The sequence below is a fragment of the Salvelinus fontinalis genome, chromosome 39 (genome assembly GCF_029448725.1).
Source record: "Salvelinus fontinalis isolate EN_2023a chromosome 39, ASM2944872v1, whole genome shotgun sequence".
Taxonomy (NCBI): domain Eukaryota; kingdom Metazoa; phylum Chordata; class Actinopteri; order Salmoniformes; family Salmonidae; genus Salvelinus; species Salvelinus fontinalis.
Genome location: NC_074703.1, coordinates 7,902,332 through 7,923,454, shown reverse-complemented (window position 1 = coordinate 7,923,454; position 21,123 = coordinate 7,902,332). Strand labels below are relative to the sequence as shown.

The window sequence follows — 21,123 nt, the reverse complement described above, 5'->3', positions numbered from 1 at the left end:
CAGAGCCGTCCAGCCAGGACCTGCCAGAGCCGTTCAGCCAGGACCTGCCGGAGTCCCTCAGCCAGGACCTGCCGGAGTCCCTACGCCCGGACCGGTCGGAGTCCCTCAGCCCGGACCTGCCGGAGTCCCTCAGCCCGGACCTGCCGGAGTCCCTCAGCCCGGACCTGCCGGAGTCCCTCAGCCCGGACCTGCCGGAGTCCCTCAGCCCGGACCTGCCGGAGTCCCTCAGCCCGGACCTGCCGGAGTCCCTAAACCAGGACCTGCCTGAGTCCCTAAACCAGGACCTGCCGGAGTCCCTCAGCCAGGACCTGCCGGAGTCCCTCAGCCAGGACCTGCCGGAGTCCCTCAGCCAGGACCTGCCGCCCCTTATCCCGGTGCTGCCCCTTATCCCGGTGCTGCCCCTTATCCCGGTGCTGCCCCTTATCCCGGTGCTGCCCCTTCATTTAGGTGGTGTTAGGGGGAGGGTGGTCATTGGGAGGGGGATAAAGAAGCGGGGATTGATTATGGTGGGGTGGGGACCTCGCCCTCAGCCTGAGCCACCACCGTGGTCAACTGCCCACCCAGACCCTCCCCTGGACTTTGTGCTGGTGCGCCCGGCGTTCGCACCTTGAGGGGGGGGGTTCTGTAATGGTCCTGACCTGTTTTATGTTGTTTTTGTATGTGTTTTTGGTCAGGGCGTGTGTTTTGGGTGGGCAGTCTATGTTTTGTATTTCTAGGTTGGTTTTTGTGTTCGGCCTGGTATGATTCTCAATTAGAGACAGGTGTGTATCGTTTGTCTCTAATTGAGAGTCATACTAAGGCAGCCAGGGTTTCACTGGGGTTTTGTGGGTGTTTGTTCCTGTGTCCTCACAGGACGGTTGAAGGTTAGTCACATTTGTTGTTTTGTAGTTTCGTAGTGTCTTGTTTGCTGTTGTCATTAAAAGATGGCTTATTTCCCTCAATCCGCATCTTGGTCCTATCCATGCTCCTTCTCGTCTAAGGGGGAGAACAACATTGACTGCCTTTACATCTGTAATGTTTTTCCCTTTGTTATTAAAGGTTGGGACCAGTGAGTGTGACCAGAGGCACTATAAATACATCCATTACACACAGGTGGCTCATAGCAGAAGTCTGTTGTCTGCTATTCAGTCTTTCTTTTCCAATCCTTCCAGAGGACAAAAACCCTGAGTCTAAACATCTCAACCAGATGTTCCTGCCACCTTACTCTCAGTAACTGACCTCTCATCCCTGTCCTCCTCTCCTACACGTAGACACATTCTCTCCAAACTGTTTACCGTACCAACCACGTCAGCTCTGACGTGGTTGAGCTATGTGGTTCATGCCATGTGGTTCACCTCACGCTGCTAGTGGAAAAGAGAGAGAGAGAGAGAGAGCGAGAGAGAGCGAGAGAGAGAGAAGAAGAATAACAAAGACGGATTGAGGTAGAGAGAGGGGATGGAGATGTAACGAGAGGAGAGAGAGCAGGCGATAAATGTAAAAGGGGAGCGAGTAGATGAGAAAGAGACGTGATGGAAGGGTGAAGGGATATGAGAGAAGGACATGAGGAGTGAGAGAATGTAAGATATTAAGTGGGAGTGGGAGATGGAGAGAGGGAGCACAATGGTGATATGCCACACAGTGAGAGCCTACCACAGACAGCTGTGTGGAGGATTGTGGGGCTTGGGCATTGTAGGAGAAACTGATAGAAAAGCCAACTGAGCTGAAGAGAATGTTTGTGTAAGTGGGGCGTGCTCAAAGCTTTTAAGCCAAAGTGTGTCTGCATATGTGGAGTTTAAAAGACACAGCATTTAAGCCCTGAATGACTAAACAGTTTATTCTAGAGACAACCGCCTTCCTCTAGAATGGAAACCAGCCATATGAACCTTGACCCTCAGTGTTGTTTAAATGACTTGTGGTAGCTCTCTGTGTTCTCCCTCTATTTAAAACAATACCCATAGAATAGAATAGAATAGAACAGAACAGAATAGAATAGAGTAGAATATGCAATAATAGAATATAATGGAATGGAATATAACACAACAGAATAGAATACAATAGAATGGAATGGAATAGAACACAATAGAATAGAAAATAATAGAATAGAATAGAATAGGACACAATAGAATAGAATAGAATAGAATAGAATGGAATAGAATATAACAGAACAGAATATAATAGAACATTTAGAATAGAACATAATAGAACAGAATCATATTACACAAAAATACAACATTTACCCAATACATCTACATAGTGTATACCTCACCCCATCTCATAATTCCCTCAGTGTTCTCCCTCAGAACACATGGTTCTGGTTTACCAGTCATATAGACAGGTGACATTTACTGTCTCAGTGCCAAATAATACAATGTTCTCTCCAACCCAAACTGCATGCAATGAGGTCAGTGTTCAGGTATGTGGACACTGGAAATTGACAGAAATTAATTTTGAGTCCCATTTCCACACTGTGTGCCATAGATTGTTTCAATGCTAACTCATGGTGTATCTGGTATCACTCATGTCTGGACTATTACCATGAAACACATCATACTTTGGTTCTTTGGGGTTATTCACTGCTGACATGCTAAACATTTGGACATTTCCGACTTGCTAACTGGTTGAACGCGGCACGTGTATAACTACAACCAGTTAGCAAGTCTGAAATGTCCTAGTTTCCTTGTTCCGACTAGCACGTGAATGCGCCATAATCCCTCGACCACGCTCTACTGCGAACTTCATTTCCCATCAGCTAGCAGACACATTTGCAGCACAGCTCAGGAAGTGTCCTGTCACCTGGACAAACATACCATACACACAGCCAAGCATGCACACTCTCACACACACACACACTCCTTGTCATGCGTCATCATGCACACAAATGCTTATGGCAGGGTTGGGCCAAACCTAATTTCATTCAACATCATTAACTCTAAAATTGAATGTAAAATACAATGAAATAAAAAAAATGGGTAAATTAATTAATTAAAGTCACATGGAGCTATGAAACTAGCTTCAACGGGCTGGCCTAGAAGTATCTCTCCTCTCCTTCCTGTTTTGTCTCGGTCTGTGAGTATCTCTATTCTCCTTCCTCTTCTTCTGCAGGGCTGAAGAGTGTTCCAGATGAGATCCCTGCAGACAGCACCCTGCTGGACCTGCAGAACAACAAGATCACTGAGATCAAGGAGAATGACTTCAAGACTCTGAAGGGACTCCAAGTAAGAGATTAACACTCAATATGTCCACTAAACACGTAATACTGTATGCCCACTAAACACTCAACATGTCCACTAAACACTCAATATGTCCACTAAACACTCAATATGTCCACCTAACACTCAATATGTCCACAAAACACTCAATATGTCCACTAAACACGTAATACTGTATGCCCACTAAACACTCAACATGTCCACTAAACACTCAATATGTCCACCTAACACTCAACATGTCCACTAAACACTCAATATGTCCACCTAACACTCAATATGTCCACTAAACACTCAATATGTCCACCTAACACTCAATATGTCCACATAACACTCAATATGTCCACTAAACACGTAATACTGTATGCCCACTAAACACTCAACATGTCCACTAAACACTCAATATGTCCACTAAACACGTAATACTGTATGCCCACTAAACACTCAACATGCCCACTAAACACTCAATATGTCCACTAAACACTCAGTATGTCCACTAAATACTCAATATGTCCACTAGACACTCAATATGTTCCCTAAACACTTAATACTGTATATTCACGAAATACTCAATATGTCCACTAAACACTCAATATGTCCACTAAACACTCAATATGTCCACTAAACACTCAGTAAGTACACTAAATACTCAAAATGTCCACCTAACACTCAATGTGTCCACTAAACACTCAATATGTTCACTAAACACTCAGTATGTACACTAAATACTCAATATGTCCACCTAACACTCAGTATGTCCACTAAACACTCAATATGTACATTAAATACTAAAAATGTCCACCTAACACTCAATATGTCCACTAAACACTCAATATGTTTACTAAACACTCATTTTTTTCACTAAACACTTAATACTGTATATCCACTAAATTCTTAATATGTCCACGAAAACTCAATATGTTCACTAAACACTTAATATGTCCACTAAACACTCAATATGTCCACTAAATTCTTAATATGTCCACAAAACACTCAATATGTCCACTAAGCACTTAATATGTCCACTAGACACTCAATATGTTCCCTAAACACTTAATACTGTATATCCACTAAATACTCAATATGTCCACTAAACACTCAATATGTCCACTAAACCCTCAATATGTCCACTAAATAGTCAAGATGTCCATTCTGTTGCAGCTTTTCACCAAATACTGATTGGCCCCTTATTTTTTGCATTTTCCAAAAAACATTGATTCACAATTCGCCATGTTGTATCAATTCTTCTAGGGAGTGCAATGTTGACATCCTTTCAAAGTATACATCAGAAGTGAGTGTAGAAACCTGAATGTCTTGGGTAGGAGAGAGCTAAAGGGAAAACACTGAAGCTGAACTTGAAGCGGTGTTTTGTTGGATGACATCCTAACAGGCGTATTATACATGCAAAAGTATCAGCCTGAGCGAAGCAGTGGAAATCTGATTTATCTCTGGATTTTCTTGAGACAAGAGGGATCTTAGGGGTGTGTGTGTGTGTGTGTGTGTGTGTGTGTGTGTGTGTGTGTGTGTGTGTGTGTGTGTGTGTGTGTGTGTGTGTGTGTGTGTGTGTGTGTGTGTGTGTGTGTGTGTGTGTGTGTGTGTGTGTGTGTGTGTACTTTTTTTGGAGAGCTGATTTCCTGATCATATTCCAAACTACTAACATACACTGCTCAAAAAAATAAAGGGAACACTTAAACAACACAATGTAACTCCAAGTCAATCACACTCCTGTGAAATCAAACTGTCCACTTAGGAAGCAACACTGATTGACAATAAATTTCAAATGCTGTTGTGCAAATGGAATAGACAAAAGGTGGAAATTATAGGCAATTAGCAAGAAACCCCCCAAAACAGGAGTGATTCTGCAGGTGGTGACCACAGACCACTTCTCAGTTCCTATGCTTCCTGGCTGATGTTTTGGTCACTTTTGAATGCTGGCGGTGCTCTCACTCTAGTGGTAGCATGAGACGGAGTCTACAACCCACACAAGTGGCTCAGGTAGTGCAGTTCATCCAGGATGGCACATCAATGCGAACTGTGGCAAAAAGGTTTGCTGTGTCTTTCAGCGTAGTGTCCAGAGCATGCAGGCGCTACCAGGAGACAGGCCAGTACATCAGGAGACGTGGAGGAGGCCGTAGGAGGGCAACAACCCAGCAGCAGGACCGGTACCTCCGCCTTAGTGCAAGGAGGTGCACTGCCAGCGCCCTGCAAAATGACCTCCAGCAGGCCACAAATGTGCATGTGTCAGCATATGGTCTCACAAGGGGTCTGAGGATCTCATCTCGGTACCTAATGGCAGTCAGGCTACCTCTGGCGAGCACATGGAGGGCTGTGCGGCCCCACAAAGAAATGCCACCCCACACCATGACTGACCCAACGCCAAACCGATCATGCTGGAGGATGTTGCAGGCAGCAGAACGTTCTCCACGGCGTCTCCAGACTCTGTCACGTATGTCACACGTGCACATGTGCTCAGTGTGAACCTGCTTTCATCTGTGAAGAGCACAGGGCGCCAGTGGCGAATTTGCCAATCTTGGTGTTCTCTGGCAAATGCCAAACGTCCTGCACGGGGTTGGGCTGTAAGCACAACCCCCACCTGTGGACGTTGGGCCCTCATACCACCCTCATGGAGTCTGTTTCTGACCGTTTGAGCAGACACATGCACATTTGTGGCCTGCTGGAGGTCATTTTGCAGGGTGCTGGCAGTGCACCTCCTTGCACAAAGGCGGAGGTACCGGTCCTGCTGCTGGGTTGTTGCCCTCCTACGGCCTCCTCCACGTCTCCTGATGTACTGGCCTGTCTCCTGGTAGCGCCTGCATGCTCTGGACACTACGTTGACAGACACAGCAAACCTTTTTGCCACAGTTTGCATTGATGTGCCATCCTGGATGAACTGCACTACCTGAGCCACTTGTGTGGGTTGTAGACTCCGTCTCATGCTACCACTAGAGTGAGAGCACCGCCAGCATTCAAAAGTGACCAAAACATCAGCCAGGATGCATAGGAACTGAGAAGTGGTCTGTGGTCACCACCTGCAGAATCACTCCTGTTTTGGGGGGTTTCTTGCTAATTGCCTATAATTTCCACCTTTTGTCTATTCCATTTGCACAACAGCATGTGAAATTTATTGTCAATCAGTGTTGCTTCCTAAGTGGACAGTTTGATTTCACAGAAGTGTGATTGACTTGGAGTTACATTGTGTTGTTTAAGTGTTCCCTTTATTTTTTTGAGCAGTGTATATAACTAACATGTTTAACTCAGATCAAAGATCCTAAATATAGTCTACCAAAGGAAACAGCACTGTAAACCACGTTCACTCATTTGTTTTAACCACAGGAATCCAGGTACCAATGTTCCCCAGGTGCCATGGAAACTATTCTCCTCTGGGCCATCGTGTGACCTCTACACGTGTATAGCTTTCTGACCTGTAATAAATAGCCTACCTCTGTCAAACGGCCCACACTGTTTCCACCCCCGTACATTAGTTGTTCTCTCCGGGGGGGAATTTGCTGCATTCTCTGCATTCTCCATTCTTCCACCTCCGTCTGCAGCCTTGAGTATGGAACGGTCCACTACAGAAACAGCAATTTCTCTTGCGAAATTTCTCAGAAATTGCCTCCAATCACAACAACCCGGGCGCCTGTGCTCTTTAAGACTAGGTCCAAGGGTGTGTTGGGATTACTGTACAGACGTTAAAAAACAATCTCACATTTCAGTTACCTTGGATACGTTCAAATGAGTCAGTCCATACTTGGGAAATGTAATCAAACAGTCTGCAATAGGTCTAGAACATCGTATTTTGTTGATGTCAAGCGTTTAAGATGCTCATCAACTAGTACAAAATAGTCTAAAATAGTCCAGTCTGTTTGTGAAGCAATTTTTGCAACCTCACTATGATATAATGAAAAGTCTGCCTTCAATTACTTCATTTTACACACATAAACAATGATCACAGACGCCCACGGGAAGTTGTAGCCACATTAAAGTAGCCAGTGACAGAACAAATTTCAGAGTAACACATCATTGCTCATGATAATAGTATATATTGCAATAATGTAGCTAGCTATCTCAAAAGCAATCTCAAATAGAAAAAGCAGTTGCCCAATTGTACATTAGCATAAATATCTACATAGTAATTAGCATTACCACAAACATACTAATTATAATTAGCATAAACATATAAATTATCATTAGCAAAACATACACATTAGCATTAGCTTAAATATAACAGGGATTGTTCTCTCTCCAATCTCCCCAGACCCTGATCCTGGTGAACAACCAGATCACCACAATCCACCCCAAGGCCTTCATTCCCCTGGGCAAGCTGCAGCGCCTCTACCTCTCCAAGAACCACCTCAAGGAAATGCCCGCCAACATGCCCAAGAGCCTGCAGGAGCTTCGCATCCATGAGAACGAGATCACTAAGATCAAGAAGGCCTCCTTCGAGGGCATGGCCCAGGTCATCGTCATGGGTATGGACCAGACCTGGCTTCAAATACTATTAGAAATCTTTCAGATATGTTGTGCCCTTGCTTTAGGCTGCCTGGATTGCCTTAATGACAAGTCTGTTTTCTTCTGTTGGGTGCATAATGAACTCAACCCATCCCTTGTTCGGTACTCAAATTCCATACGATAAAACTTGTCTAATCCTTAACACACATATACAGTACACACAGTTACTTGAACATCTTTCCTTAATTGACTGTGTAGCAGCAACAGGACAGGACCAAGTTAACAAGTTTTCAGCTAAAAAGTACACTAAAACGTTACACTCAGAGACTGATGATGCAAAGTGTTGTGTAACCATGAATTACAACGTGTCAGTGTTTAGAGAGTGCCAGCAATCACCTACAGAGAAGAAGGGTTGGTACATTGCTTACAGAGTGGAGAGTGGAATTTGAGGGTGCCAGCAGCAGAGAGAGTGATAGAGTGTGTGCGTGTGTGTGTGTGTGTGTGTGTGTGTGTGTGTGTGTGTGTGTGTGTGTGTGTGTGTGTGTGTGTGTGTGTGTGTGTGTGTGTGTGTGTGTGTGTGTGTGTGTGTGTGTGTGTGTGTGTGTGTGTGTGTGCACATTTATACATTTATTTATAATGTCTCTGTTCTGGTGTGTGTTACATTCCCTCTCAGAATGTAAAGTATCTCATTATAGCATAGCTGAAGGACTGGAGCGGTAGGCCCTAAAACACACTGATCCTCAGATTATATCCCCAGTGTGACAAATCGGCCAATCCAGCGAGGCTAAAGGACGAGGCAGACAGGGCTTATGGACAATATCCCACACCGGCCGCAAACCATGTTAATACATGAGTCAGGTTGAGATTCCCGTAACACACCAGGACTGGGATGTGGTTAATAATGGACCTTTTTTCTCTCTGTTTTCTTTTCTGTCTCCTCCCCTGATTGTCTACCTCTATTTATCTTCCTCTCTGTCTATCTCTCTCTTGCTCTCTCTCTTTATTTCTGCTCCCTCTGTCTCTTAAAACCTTTCAGTGATACCCATCCCGGATCCGGGATCCTCCTCATCAAAAAAGCTGACTAGCATAACCTAGCCTAACGGGACAAGGATATCATATAATATAATTTTCATGAAATCACAAGTCCAATACAGCAAATGAAAGATAAACATCTTGTGAATCCAGCCATCATTTCCGATTTTTAAAATGTTTTACAGCGAAAACACAATATGTATTTCTATTAGCTAACCACAATAGCCAAACACACAACCGCATATGTTCACCATGTTATACCCGCATAGGTAGCTTTCACAAAACCGACAAAATAGAGATAGAATTAGTCACTAACCAAGAAACAACTTCATCAGATGACAGTCTTATAACATGTTATACAATACATTTATGTTTTGTTCGAAAATGTGCATATTTGAGGTATAAATCATAGTTTTACATTGCAGCTACCATAAAAAATATCACCAAAGCAGCCAGAATAATTACAGAGAGCAACGTGAAATAGATAAATACTCATCATAAAACATTTATGAAAAATACATGGTGTACAGCAAATGAAAGATAAACATCTTGTGAATCGAGCCAATATTTCCGATGTTTTAAGTGTTTTACAGCGAAAACACAATATAGAATTATAGTAGCTTACCACAATAGCCAAACACACAAACGCATTTATTCGCCGCAGAGGTAGCTTTCGCAAAAACCAGCAAAAGATATAAAATGAATCACTAACCTTGAACAACTTCATCAGATGACAGTCTTATAACATCAGGTTATACAATACACTTATGTTTTGTTCGAAAATGTGCATATTTAGAGCTGCAAACCGTGGTTATACATTGTGAATATGTAGCAACATTTTCCCAGAATGTCCAGAGATATTTTGGACACTCACCTAATCTGACCAAAGAACTCATCATAAACTTTACATAAAAATACTTGTTGTATGGCAAATGAAAGATACACTGGTTCTTAATGCAACCGCCGTGTTAGATTTTTTAAAATAACTTTACCATAACATACAACTTGCGTTAATGCGAGACAGCGCTCACCAAAACGGCGGAGAATAGGAATCAACATTTTCCACAGAAATACAAAATAACATCATAAATTGTTCTTACTTTTGCTGAGCTTCCATCAGAATGTTGTACAAGGAGTCCTTGGTCCAGAATAAATCATTGTTTGGTTTTAGAATGTCCTTTTCTTCTGTCGAATTCGCGCCACGATGCTAGCCAAGGTTGATAACGTTCCCACTCTCTCTTGACGCAAAGAATGGAAAACTCCAAAAGTCCCAAGAAACGTTGAATAAACTGATAAAACTCGGTTGAAAAAACCTACTTTACGATGTTATTATCACATGTATCAAATAAAATCAGAGCCGGAGATATTCGCCGTGTAAACCGAAAGCTTTTCAGAAGCTAATGTCGAGCTCCGCCTCGCGCCTTGGTAGACAAAGGAAATTCCTGACCTGCCACTCCAAAAGCTCTCATTCGACCTCAGATCAAGCTAGACACCCCATTCCACCTTCCACTGCCTGTTGACATCTAGTGGAAGGCGTATGAAGTGCATGTATATCGATAAATATAAGCCAGTTGAATAGGCAGGCCCTGACACAGAGCCCCATTTTCAGAATTTTCACTTCCTGTCTGGAAGTTTGCTGCCAAATGAGTTCTGTTTTACTCACAGACATAATTCAAACAGTTTTCGAAACTTGAGAGTGTTTTCTATCCCATAGTAATAATAATATGCATATTGTATGATCTAGAATAGAGTACGAGGCCGTTTAAATTGGGCACGATTTTTTCCAAAGTGAAAACAGCGTCCCCCTATTGACAATACGTTTTTAATAGTCTATCTCCCTTAATTCTCTCTGTCTGTTTGTCTCTCTCTCCCTTCTCTTTCCAGAGCTCGGTTCCAACCCCCTGAAGAGTGCAGGGGTTGAGGCTGGGGCGTTCGGGGCCCTGAAGAAGGTCTCATACATCCGCATTGCAGACACCAACCTGACAGAGATCCCCAAAGGTACTGCCCTCTCTGGTCACCCCATCACAAATCATCCTTCCTTCCAGTCCCTTGAAGGATCATAGGAAATCTAACCCAAGGCTAGGTATGACCATTTCATAGCTTTCACGTATCCAGTCATGTCAGATCATTTCACTGTGAGGATCCAACTAAAGAATATGGAAAATAACATGTCATTTCAATAAAGGATGGCTGTAGGGATTTTGACCACACTACAACAACAAAAGATGTATTAGACATACTGTATAATTCTAAGGCAACCAGCTGCAATGAGATTGTGAAAATGTTTGTTGAGCAAACTCACAACAATAGTTGGTGTGTGAACATTTTGTTGAGCAAACTCACAATTGCAACTTAATGCCTTTCAATTGTACGTTGAATCAACATCTTTTTGTTTTACAGTGCAGGGCCTGAATCTCTATTTTCAACCAGGACTGGTTTGAATACTTCACAGCTCAATACCCCCTGCTAAAACAAAGGAATTCAAGTTAACAGTGAGGATCTCTTACTCAATCGACCACAGTCAAAATCATCAAGCATCTTGCACTGCAGGAATGCACATTTGGATTCATAGGCTCCACTGAACAATGGTTACAGTGTGGAACCAAGAGAGGAAAACTAAAACAGCATATTCATTCAAAGGCGTGTAGCATGAATGTTATCTGGCCTATTGTGGGAATCTGGCCACCAGTTCAGATCGAATAGTACTCTGAGAGAGATCCTCTAATCTAATGCTTTAATACGAATAGAAGGGATGAAGGAGGCCTCTGGATGTTAGAGGCTGCGTCTGAGTTGGCATCCTATTCCCTATAGTGCACTATTACCTAGTCAAAAGTAGTGCACTAGGGATTAGGGTGCCATTTCAGATGCATTAGAATTAGTATGGATTCAGAGTCCTACTGGCATACTGTACGTAAACATTGACCACTTACCTTCCCCTCACCACAACTGCTGTGGTTTCCCCGGTTGTTTGTCCTCTCGTCATTGTCTCTCTCCTGTGGGTTGCCAGGTCTGCCCTCCTCCCTCTCCGAGCTCCACCTGGACAGCAACAAGATCACCAAGGTGCAGGCGGACAACCTGAAGGGCCTCAAGAACCTGGCTAAGTAAAGATGTTTCAACACTTCTACTCAATGTTTCAAAAACGTTGTTTTTTTTCAAAAACGGTTCATAAATGCTCTTGACGAGGACAAAACATGCTTACAGCATTCTTCTTCACTGTATTTGATGAGTGGGTCAACACTTCATAAGTAGTCCTGTAGTGGGATATTGGGTCCATCTCTAGACAACAGTGCCCCGCACACACACACACACCCTAGTATGCATTTCAAACCGCAGCAACAATCCTGGGTTAGTCACCAATTCAGTTATATAAGGAGTATTTGAATTGATGCGGTACTTCTTGGCATTAATGCCACTAGTGTTTTTTGTACCACATCGTCCCATTCACTGGTGCTCTGCTGCTAGTACTGTCTCTCTCTCTCTCTCTGTGTCTCTCTGTGTGTCTCTCTCTGTGTCTTTCTGTGTGCCTCTGTCTCTCTCTGTCTCTCTCTGTGTCTCTCTGTGTGTCTCTCTCTGTGTCTCTCTGTGTGTCTCTCTGTCTCTCTCTGTCTCTCTGTGTGCCTCTGTCTCTCTCTGTCTCTCTCTGTGTCTATCTGTGTGTCTCTCTCTGTGTCTCTCTGTGTGTCTCTCTGTCTTTCTCTGTCTCTCCAACCAGACAGACTCACTCAGAGAACCCAACTCCTGGTCCTCTCTCACTCCCTGTGGCTCTGCCTGTCAGAGCTCTCATTCTGTCACTCTCTCTCTGTCTCTCTCTCTCTGTGTCTCTCATTGAGACATTGGGGGCGTTGATTTATCAAGGCATTATGTGTTTGAGAGTTTTAACAAAATGCATATGAAAGCAATGTTTCTGAAAATCAACAGCTGGGTTTATAAGATCCCTGCTTCGAGGGTAGGAAAAGACTCATGCCAAAGTAGGGAGACTAACCAACAGAAATATACTCTCATGCATTACAAGGCAATTTATTTTGGAAGAGCTGCAGGAGTCACTGAAAATATTATTTTTAATTTTCTTGATCGGCAACAAGTTCGCTAGCGAGTATTTCATTTTGTCAACGAAGTTGGTCCCTTGGCAAAAGTAGAACCTCTTTCTCATTTGCTAGTCTACATTCTGCCCATGGTTTTCATTGGCAGAAAACCAGTTTGTGTCTTTCCCATTGGATGTTTTCTTTCCTCTTTCTCTCATTTGTTTTTATACATTCTGTACGTTGACTTGTAGGGACAGCTCAGGGCTTCATGCCCTCTTATATCGCTCTTCTTCTGTACCTCTGTCTCATTGGCTCTTTTACACATCGTGTCTCTGTCCCATTGGCTCTGACACATTCTGTGTCTCTCCCCATTGGCTGGTTTGTCTCCTAGGCTGGGTCTAAGCTACAATGAGATCAGCCAGGTGGAGAACGGTTCTCTGGCCATGGTTCCTCACCTCAGAGAGCTTCACCTGGACAACAATGCCCTGACCACGGTGCCTGCAGGCCTGCCTGACCACAAGTACATCCAGGTGGGTTCCACCGGACACACAGGTGTCCCGTCACACCTGGGAGAATGGGTAGAGGCTTCATGTCCATGAATGTTCCACCTCACACAGGGTTTTCTCAGGAGGGTGTAACAATTACAGATCAATCTCATGATGATGATGATGAAATAAAATATAAATAAGTTGATTAACACAGAAAGGACCTTTCTTTATACGCAATGTTCATTTCCAGACATCCCTCCCTCTAACCACTCATTGTGGTTGATATGTTCCCAGGTGATCTACCTCCACAGCAACAAGATAGGGGTGGTGGGCACCCAGGACTTCTGCCCACCAGGCTACAATACCAAGAAGGCCATGTACTCTGGCATCAGCCTGTTCTCCAACCCCGTCCCTTACTGGGAGGTGCAGCCCATCACCTTCCGCTGTGTGTTCGACCGCTCCGCCATCCAGCTGGGCAACTACAGGAAGAAGTAGAGAAAAAGTAGTCCACCCCAGAGAGAGAGAGAGTTTGTGTGTGTGTGTGTGTGTGTGTGTGTGTGTGTGTGTGTGTGTGTGTGTGTGTGTGTGTGTGTGTGTGTGTGTGTGTGTGTGTGTGTGTGTGTGTGTGTGTGTGTGTGTGTGTGTGTGTGTGTGTGTGTGTGTGTGTGTGTGTGTGTGTGTGTGTGTGTGTGTGTACCGCAGGCCCCCATCCACCCCACAACACTGATCGGCAACGTTATCCCCATTTTAAAACCATAGCGAACATCCAATACAGTTACAGTACTTAATGTTCTCATGAGCAAAGACAGAACAGTTACAAAACTCAGTACCAAACCTTCCATAGGTGGCTTAGTAATAACTCAAACCAGCTCTGTATGCAAACAGTTGATTTATAATAGTCCATGTGCCATTTGTACATTTCATATTCAACAACAGTAATCACTGGCATTATCCTGTAACAGGTCTTCCATACACAATAAACCGTCAACTCATTAAATACTGTAACACTACCTCATGGTAGTTATCTGTCAAAAAGATCAACTTAAAGGGGATCTCACCCACTTTTCAACCTCATTTTCATTATCTCCATTACAATACCATCGTCTACATATGTGAAAACGTCACATTTCTATGTTTTGGAGAAAACAAATATGAAGTTAAAAAGATATACCCAATGACATCATCAAGAAAATACCATCATCCCTCTGGCTAGAAACTCGTTGCAGGTTTTGAAAAGCACTGTTTGTTTTTCACTTTTAAGCCTACCCTGTGATGTCACAGAGAAGCAGTTTATTAGGACCTTTCTTCCTATCTTTTTAACCACAGATCATAGACAAAACAACGTGTCGTTTTCACACATGTAGACACTGATATGGTGCTGGAGATAATGAATATGAGGTTGAAAAGTGGCGGAATTGTCCTTTAACAGAAGACTGTGCATTGGTTTTGAAGTGTGTGCCCTCAGATTGCATGACTGAAATGTTATTTTGTGTGTGAAAGAAACATTATGAAAGACAACTAAATATTTTCAACAACAACAAAAAATATATATGACCACTTTGAAAATATGTACACGATTAACCCTTTAATACCTCACACATGTCAGCGGGTTGAGATTGGCTGAAAAATTTTGACCGGTGTAGACCTTTTGTGTGCAACAAGCCTTTACGTGCATAAATCTGTGACAATTACAGTAGGTAAGCTGACCTGCGGAGCGGGCAGCAAAGGGTTAACTCGTGTCTTAATACCATTAACACCAGCTAGGATACTAGAATGTACTAGAGTATATTTCCTGTGTAGTAGCTAGCGTTCAAAGTGTGCCTTTACAATATGTCGTACTATTTGAAAGAATTCCGATTTTCTTTCTTTCACATTGTAGTCAATTGCCATGTCTCCTGCTTGCTTCACTGTTGATTTCAATTTTGTTGTTTTTACTAAATGTTCCAACAGTTTAAAGATTTAAGATTTTCCATAAAGCATTTATTTCTTCTTCTTCACATTCCATTCCCCCATCTGTCATGTAACATCAGCTCATACAACCAAGATGAAAATAGCTCTTAAAGATGTAGAATAAACAATATATACGTTCTGAAACAGAAGCCATGCCCAAAGATCTATACGCATGCTTTTCTTCTTTTGACTTGAAGCACGGTGGTGGTTTCTGGGATGCCATGCTAATGCCTGTTTTCTTTCTCTTCGTTTTACTTTGCCTTTCTTTTTTCTTTTTTTGAAGTCTGAAGAGAATTGGAGGCTGCAGGCGGACTGTCATGCCTTCAGTGCCCATGTTAGTGTGAATGTTTGTATGTATAGACGCTGTATATAAATGCTGTATAAAAAAAACTCTCATTGCTTAAAAGCACAAGCACTTACAGTAGTTCAGACTTAATATATCAACAATAAAGATGTTCCCCTCTTTTTTCTGAGCAGGGGCTCCGCCTAAGGCATCCTGAACCAAATAAAAATACCAATTAAAAAGTAGCATTTTTCTGGGGGTGTCGCCATCAGAGGTCATAACCCTTGGTATGTCCACGTTGAGTGTGTCGTTGTCATAGAGTTGGAAAGAGGGCCCACCTCCTATCTTTGACATTATTGCTTCTGTGATAGCATAGGTTTTGTGGAAAGTGCGCCCTCTAACCAACTCTATGTTCGGTGTGTGGAGGGCTCTACTTGCCCTGTCACTAGATGGAGCTGTAATATCTATGGAACAGTCAAACGAGTATAGACTTCACAGTGATGGACGGAGTTTCCAGGTGAACAAGGTTGTGAGGAGGAACAGGTGAGACACCGGAGAAAGCAGGTGAGAAAGTATTCACACTGTAATATTCTACGGTCACACACCAAACACAGAGTACTGGAGAGACTCTTTGAACACTCTTAAAAGTTGAAAGGCCCTCATAACAAGTAAGCATAAGTGATTTTGTGCAAAACAACAACTATATCCATAAGGTGAAATATCAAGGCTTTAGGGGATTAATAGGTTATCAAGCCTGACTTGAATGGTGTATTTATAAGGGGCAATGTTTTCTGTAGTTGCCAGAACTATTGTTGCGCTGGCTCTCTTTTGTGGGGTTTTCAGAGAAGTTCAGGGAGGGGACTGGACATCTGAAACAAACAGGATCCAAGGTAAACAGTAAGAGTGAAGTAATGTAGATACACCAGAATAATATTATATCAACAACCAGCTGAAGGCAACAGTAGTGTTAAAACTCACATCGTTTCAGCGAATATGAGCTACATTTCTGGATTTTATATTCAATATTTAAATGCGACAACCAATCAAGTAAAATGTAAATTGCCTATGGTTGTGGTTGACTAGTCTTGGGTATCAAGATACATGGTAAGTACTGTATATTGTTTAATAGCTGACAGATTTGATACGAGGCCAGTGACACCCAGATAGCTGTGGTGAAAACATGTCTGCTCTATAGGGGATATCTTCAGTCTGTTTCATGAATCATACTCCCACAACAGGCAGCATGCCCTGGACCTATGAACTATTGGAAGGTTGTGTTAACAACAAAGATAGGCACTTTAAAACAAGTTTGCTCCCTTGACTCTTTAAAAAAAAAAAAACGTAGGAAACCCGATATAGTATATTTACTGTAATAGTATTGATATCATCACGGTGTAAGATATGTCTGTAAGCCTCCATGATTCCTTGCAGATTTGGGTCACTTACACACACTGAGATACCAGACAATACAAATATTGCATATTGACAGGGAGATATTTATACAGCAGTGTTTCCCAAACCTCTCTGTGAGTACTCCCAACTGGTCAACTTATTTTCAAACCTAGATTAAAATCAGGTGTGCTCAGCCTGGCCTCAGAGCCATACGAAACATACTATACATATAGTCGAGTTGGTTGTTTAGCAACAAAACCAACGTGTGCGCAACTATGGGGCAAAATTAGATTGTTGACAACATGTCAACTATATTTAGTCTCCAAATGTTTATTGAAAACAAGTACATTTGCACAATGAGCACTTGTTGTCTCTTAAATACATTGTTACAGTTGTTGGTTAGCTAGCTAGTGAATTTTAGCCATATTAGCATTGACATGAAATCAGTCAAAACACCTCAAAACAAGACGTGGTATCAAGAACAAGATTAAACTAGATGAAACGAGCCACCTATGATTCCCCACATGGCAGCTTGTCATTTTTGCTAGCTTTCTGATCGCTCAGAATCATAACAAAGAACGACTTCCGACCACATCGATGTGTGTGCATCATTTTCGTGACATTGTCAGCCAACACGTCTATTTCTGAGCACCTCTAAGACATATGATATGTACTATTGGTCTAGTTACTTTAGACAGAAAGTATGGAGGTTGGTCGGGGAGGAAGGGTGGGCTTAAACCGCGACCGTCTAGCAAAAGGTTGCATGTTCAAGTCACGTCGGGGACAACTGTAGCATTTTAGCAGGATTGGGTATGTTACTTTCTAAATGTAATCCGTTAGTTACTAATTACTAGTCCAAAATTGTGAATTGTAATGTAACTTTTGGATTACCCAAACTCAGTCAAATAATCTGACTGCTTTCAGTTTCTTTTGGATTACTTTCCCCTTTAGAAGCATTAGAAGAAGACAAAAAGGATCCATCAAATGCATTTGGTGTGTCATCATAGTAGTCTCTGACTTTCAAAGTATCTGGAATCCTATTACTGATTAGAATATTTTTGCTGGTAACTTAACTGATTACAGTTTGTTTGTAATCAAATGGCATGTAACTGACTACGTAATCAGTTACTCCCAAACGTTGCATTTTAGTTTAACCCTTCCCCTAACCCTTATTCTAACCTTAACCCAATTCATCTCACCTGGAATATATCAGATGAGGGAATGGTACAGTATTCTGGTGCACCTCTTGTCACAATGGGGCCTGTTATTTAGTGTGTAATATACAGTAATACTAAATGCTCTACAGAATATGCTTCTTTAACAGAAGAAAAGGTAGGTGCCAAATAAGCCTATTCTACCAGAACACAAATTGCACTATCCATCTAAAAACTGTCATTTTTAGAGAGATTTATGATTTTTATGACTTGCTGTATAATCAGCAAGGTCTTCAATTAAATAACTGTCCATAACATAAGGATTACCAGAGAGCTATTTGACTGGGCTGGAGCCCCAACCAGTAAGGTGATTGGTGGACGTTATAAGGAAGGTGGAGCATATAGATCCATGACAGGAATGCATCAGTGTTGGAGCCTCTGGCAACGACACACACACATCTGTTAGTCACACCACAGGGCCATGGGTCTCCTGCCCCTCTCTGTCGCCCCCACGTGGTATGTATTGGCTTCTCTCCATCGCTCTCTCTGTCGACCCCCTCTGCACACACACACATTGTGTGTGTGTGTGTGTGTGTGTGTGTGTGTGTGTGTGTGTGTGTGTGTGTGTGTGTGTGTGTGTGTGTGTGTGTGTGTGTGTGTGTGTGTGTGAGAGAGAGGGAGTGAGTGTGTGTGCATGTGTGTGTATACATAATGCACACACGGGTTGGCAGGTACATGCATGCATGTGTGTGTTATGGCTCACATCATGTGCATATGTGTGTGTATGAGGGAGAGACAGGCAGGAGAAGATGCATGCATGACAGTGTGAATGTCTCTATCCATGTGCCCATGTGTCAGAGTGAAACAGTGTCAGAGTGAAACTACAGTATGTGTGAGTGAGACTGCAGTATGTGTGAGTGAGACTATACTAGGTGTGAGTGAGACTACACTAGGTGTGAGTGAGTCTACAGTATATGTGAGTGAGACTGCAGTATGTGTGAGTGAGACTATACTAGGTGTGAGTGAGGCTACACTAGGTGTGAGTGAGACTACAGTATATGTGAGTGAGACTACCATATGTGTGAGTGAGACCACACTAGGTGTGAGTGAGACTACATTATATGTGAGTGAGACTACCGTATGTGTGAGTGAGACTACACTAAGTGTGAGTGAGACTACAGTATATGTGAGTGAGACTACCGTATGTGTGAGTGAGACTACACTAGGTGTGAGTGAGACTACAGTATATGTGAGTGAGAATGTGAGTGTATGTGTGAATGTATGTGAGTGAGACATGCCTTTCTGCCCTTGAGCAAAGCAGTAACCAGCAACAATAACTCCCCCCGGGAGGCAGCCCCCCTTCACCTCCCTGATTCAGAGGGGTTGGGTTAAATGCAGAAGACACATATTGGTTGAATGCATTCAGTTGTATCCTTACTGACAATTTGATTAACATTAACCTGATACCAGCACTCAATATTCATTAGCCTGTACAAACATTATAGGTTTAAATGCATGTGTGCATGTTCTGTAGCTCCTATTAGAGTAGGGTTCAATCCAACCCTATCTTTGACTCTATGGTATAATATATATACTGTATATATATAGCATGGCTGTGTAAAATATATACAGTATATTCATGCTTAATACCCACCTGTGCTGTGCCAATCAAACAAAAAAACATCACTCTGCAAATGGAGGGTGACATTATTGTCAAGCAAAAGAGCACAGATCTGTGCAAAAAATACCATAAAACAATCTCTGCATCATGATTATTTAAAGTAAGTCAACTGCATGTGATGCAATTGCGAGTGGCAGTATTTGGAACACACACTGAATAATGTGCCTTCCTGTCTATTTTAAATGTTATGTTATTTTGATCAGAACGGTGATCTTTTGCATGACAAACATGTTGCCTGGAATGAGCACAACATATATAGCCATCAAACAGGCAGTGTCCATACAGGGCTAAAATCGAAACATACTACACCGGCTCGGACGCTCGACAGATGTGGCAGGGCTTGCAAACTATCACGGATTACAAAAGGGAGACCCAGCTGTGAGATGCCCAGAGACGCGATCCTACCAGAAGAGCTAAATGTCTTCAATGCTCGCAAGCAACACTGAACCATGCATGAGAGCACCAGCTGTTCCGGAAGACTGTGTGATCTCGCTCTCCAGAGCCAATGTGAGTAAGACCTTTAAACAGGTTAACATTCACAAAGCCACAGGGCCAGACGGAATACCAGGATGCGTACTCAGAGCATGCTCTGACCAGCTTGCAAGTGTCTTCACTGACATTTTAATTTTTCAAGTACAGTGAAATGCTTTTCTTGCAAGCTCTAAACCCAACAATCCAGTAAAAAGAACAAAAAATAAGAAACCACCTATCCTTGACCCGGTCTGTAATACCAACTTGTTTCAAGCAAACTACCACAGACCACTATAGTCCCCGTACCCAAGAACGCCAAAGTAACCTGCCTAAATTGCTATCACCCCGTAGTACTCACATCTATAGCCATGAAATGCTTTGAAAGGCTGGTCATGGCTCACATCAACACCATCACCCCAGACACACTCCAATTCGCACATAGCCCCAACAGATCCACAGATGACGGACTCTTTATTGCACTCCACACTGCCCTCACCCACCTGGACAAAAGGAATACCTATGTAAGAATTATGTTCATTGACTACAACTCAGCGTTCAACACCATAGTCCCCTCCGAGCTCATCACCAAGCTCAGGACACTGGGGCTGAACACATTCCTCTGCAACTGGATCCTGGACTTCAAATATGCCTACCGGTAGCCAGTGATATAGTGTTCCAAGAAATAGGTGGGTTAACTCTGATTGCCGGTAGTGGTGAAAAAAGTAACTCTCCCTATGCTTTCAATGTTTGTTTTTTAGGTGGGTAAACAGCATTTACTTGCGTTTCCCCTCCACTAGGCCTACACCCCTGCCGGTAGCCTACCCTCTCAGCCAAATAAATTTTAAACACATAAACACACGCAGAATAGGTAGTCTACATTCAAAATAATACATGAGTTCAATTAAAACATGTTTTACCCCCTAGTCCATATTTAAATAGTTAAATGCTTGGAGTTTTCACAGATCGTGTGACATAAAACACAACCTTTCTTTCTTTACATTAATGCCATTTATGAC

At 42.7% G+C, this 21,123-nt stretch overlaps 1 protein-coding gene across 1 annotated transcript in view; it reads left to right on the top strand.

The window, feature by feature from the left end:
• Window positions 1-15,654, top strand: part of LOC129838310 (decorin-like) — a 34,340-nt gene extending 18,686 nt beyond the window's left edge. Inside the window, exons 3-8 of the mRNA XM_055905217.1 lie at window positions 3,082-3,194; window positions 7,441-7,654; window positions 10,551-10,664; window positions 11,674-11,767; window positions 13,080-13,218; window positions 13,471-15,654. Of these exons, the coding sequence (XP_055761192.1) occupies window positions 3,082-3,194; window positions 7,441-7,654; window positions 10,551-10,664; window positions 11,674-11,767; window positions 13,080-13,218; window positions 13,471-13,671 (875 nt within the window). The 3' untranslated portion in view covers window positions 13,672-15,654. The remainder of the gene's footprint in view (window positions 1-3,081; window positions 3,195-7,440; window positions 7,655-10,550; window positions 10,665-11,673; window positions 11,768-13,079; window positions 13,219-13,470) is intronic.
• Window positions 15,655-21,123: the final 5,469 nt, after the last annotated feature.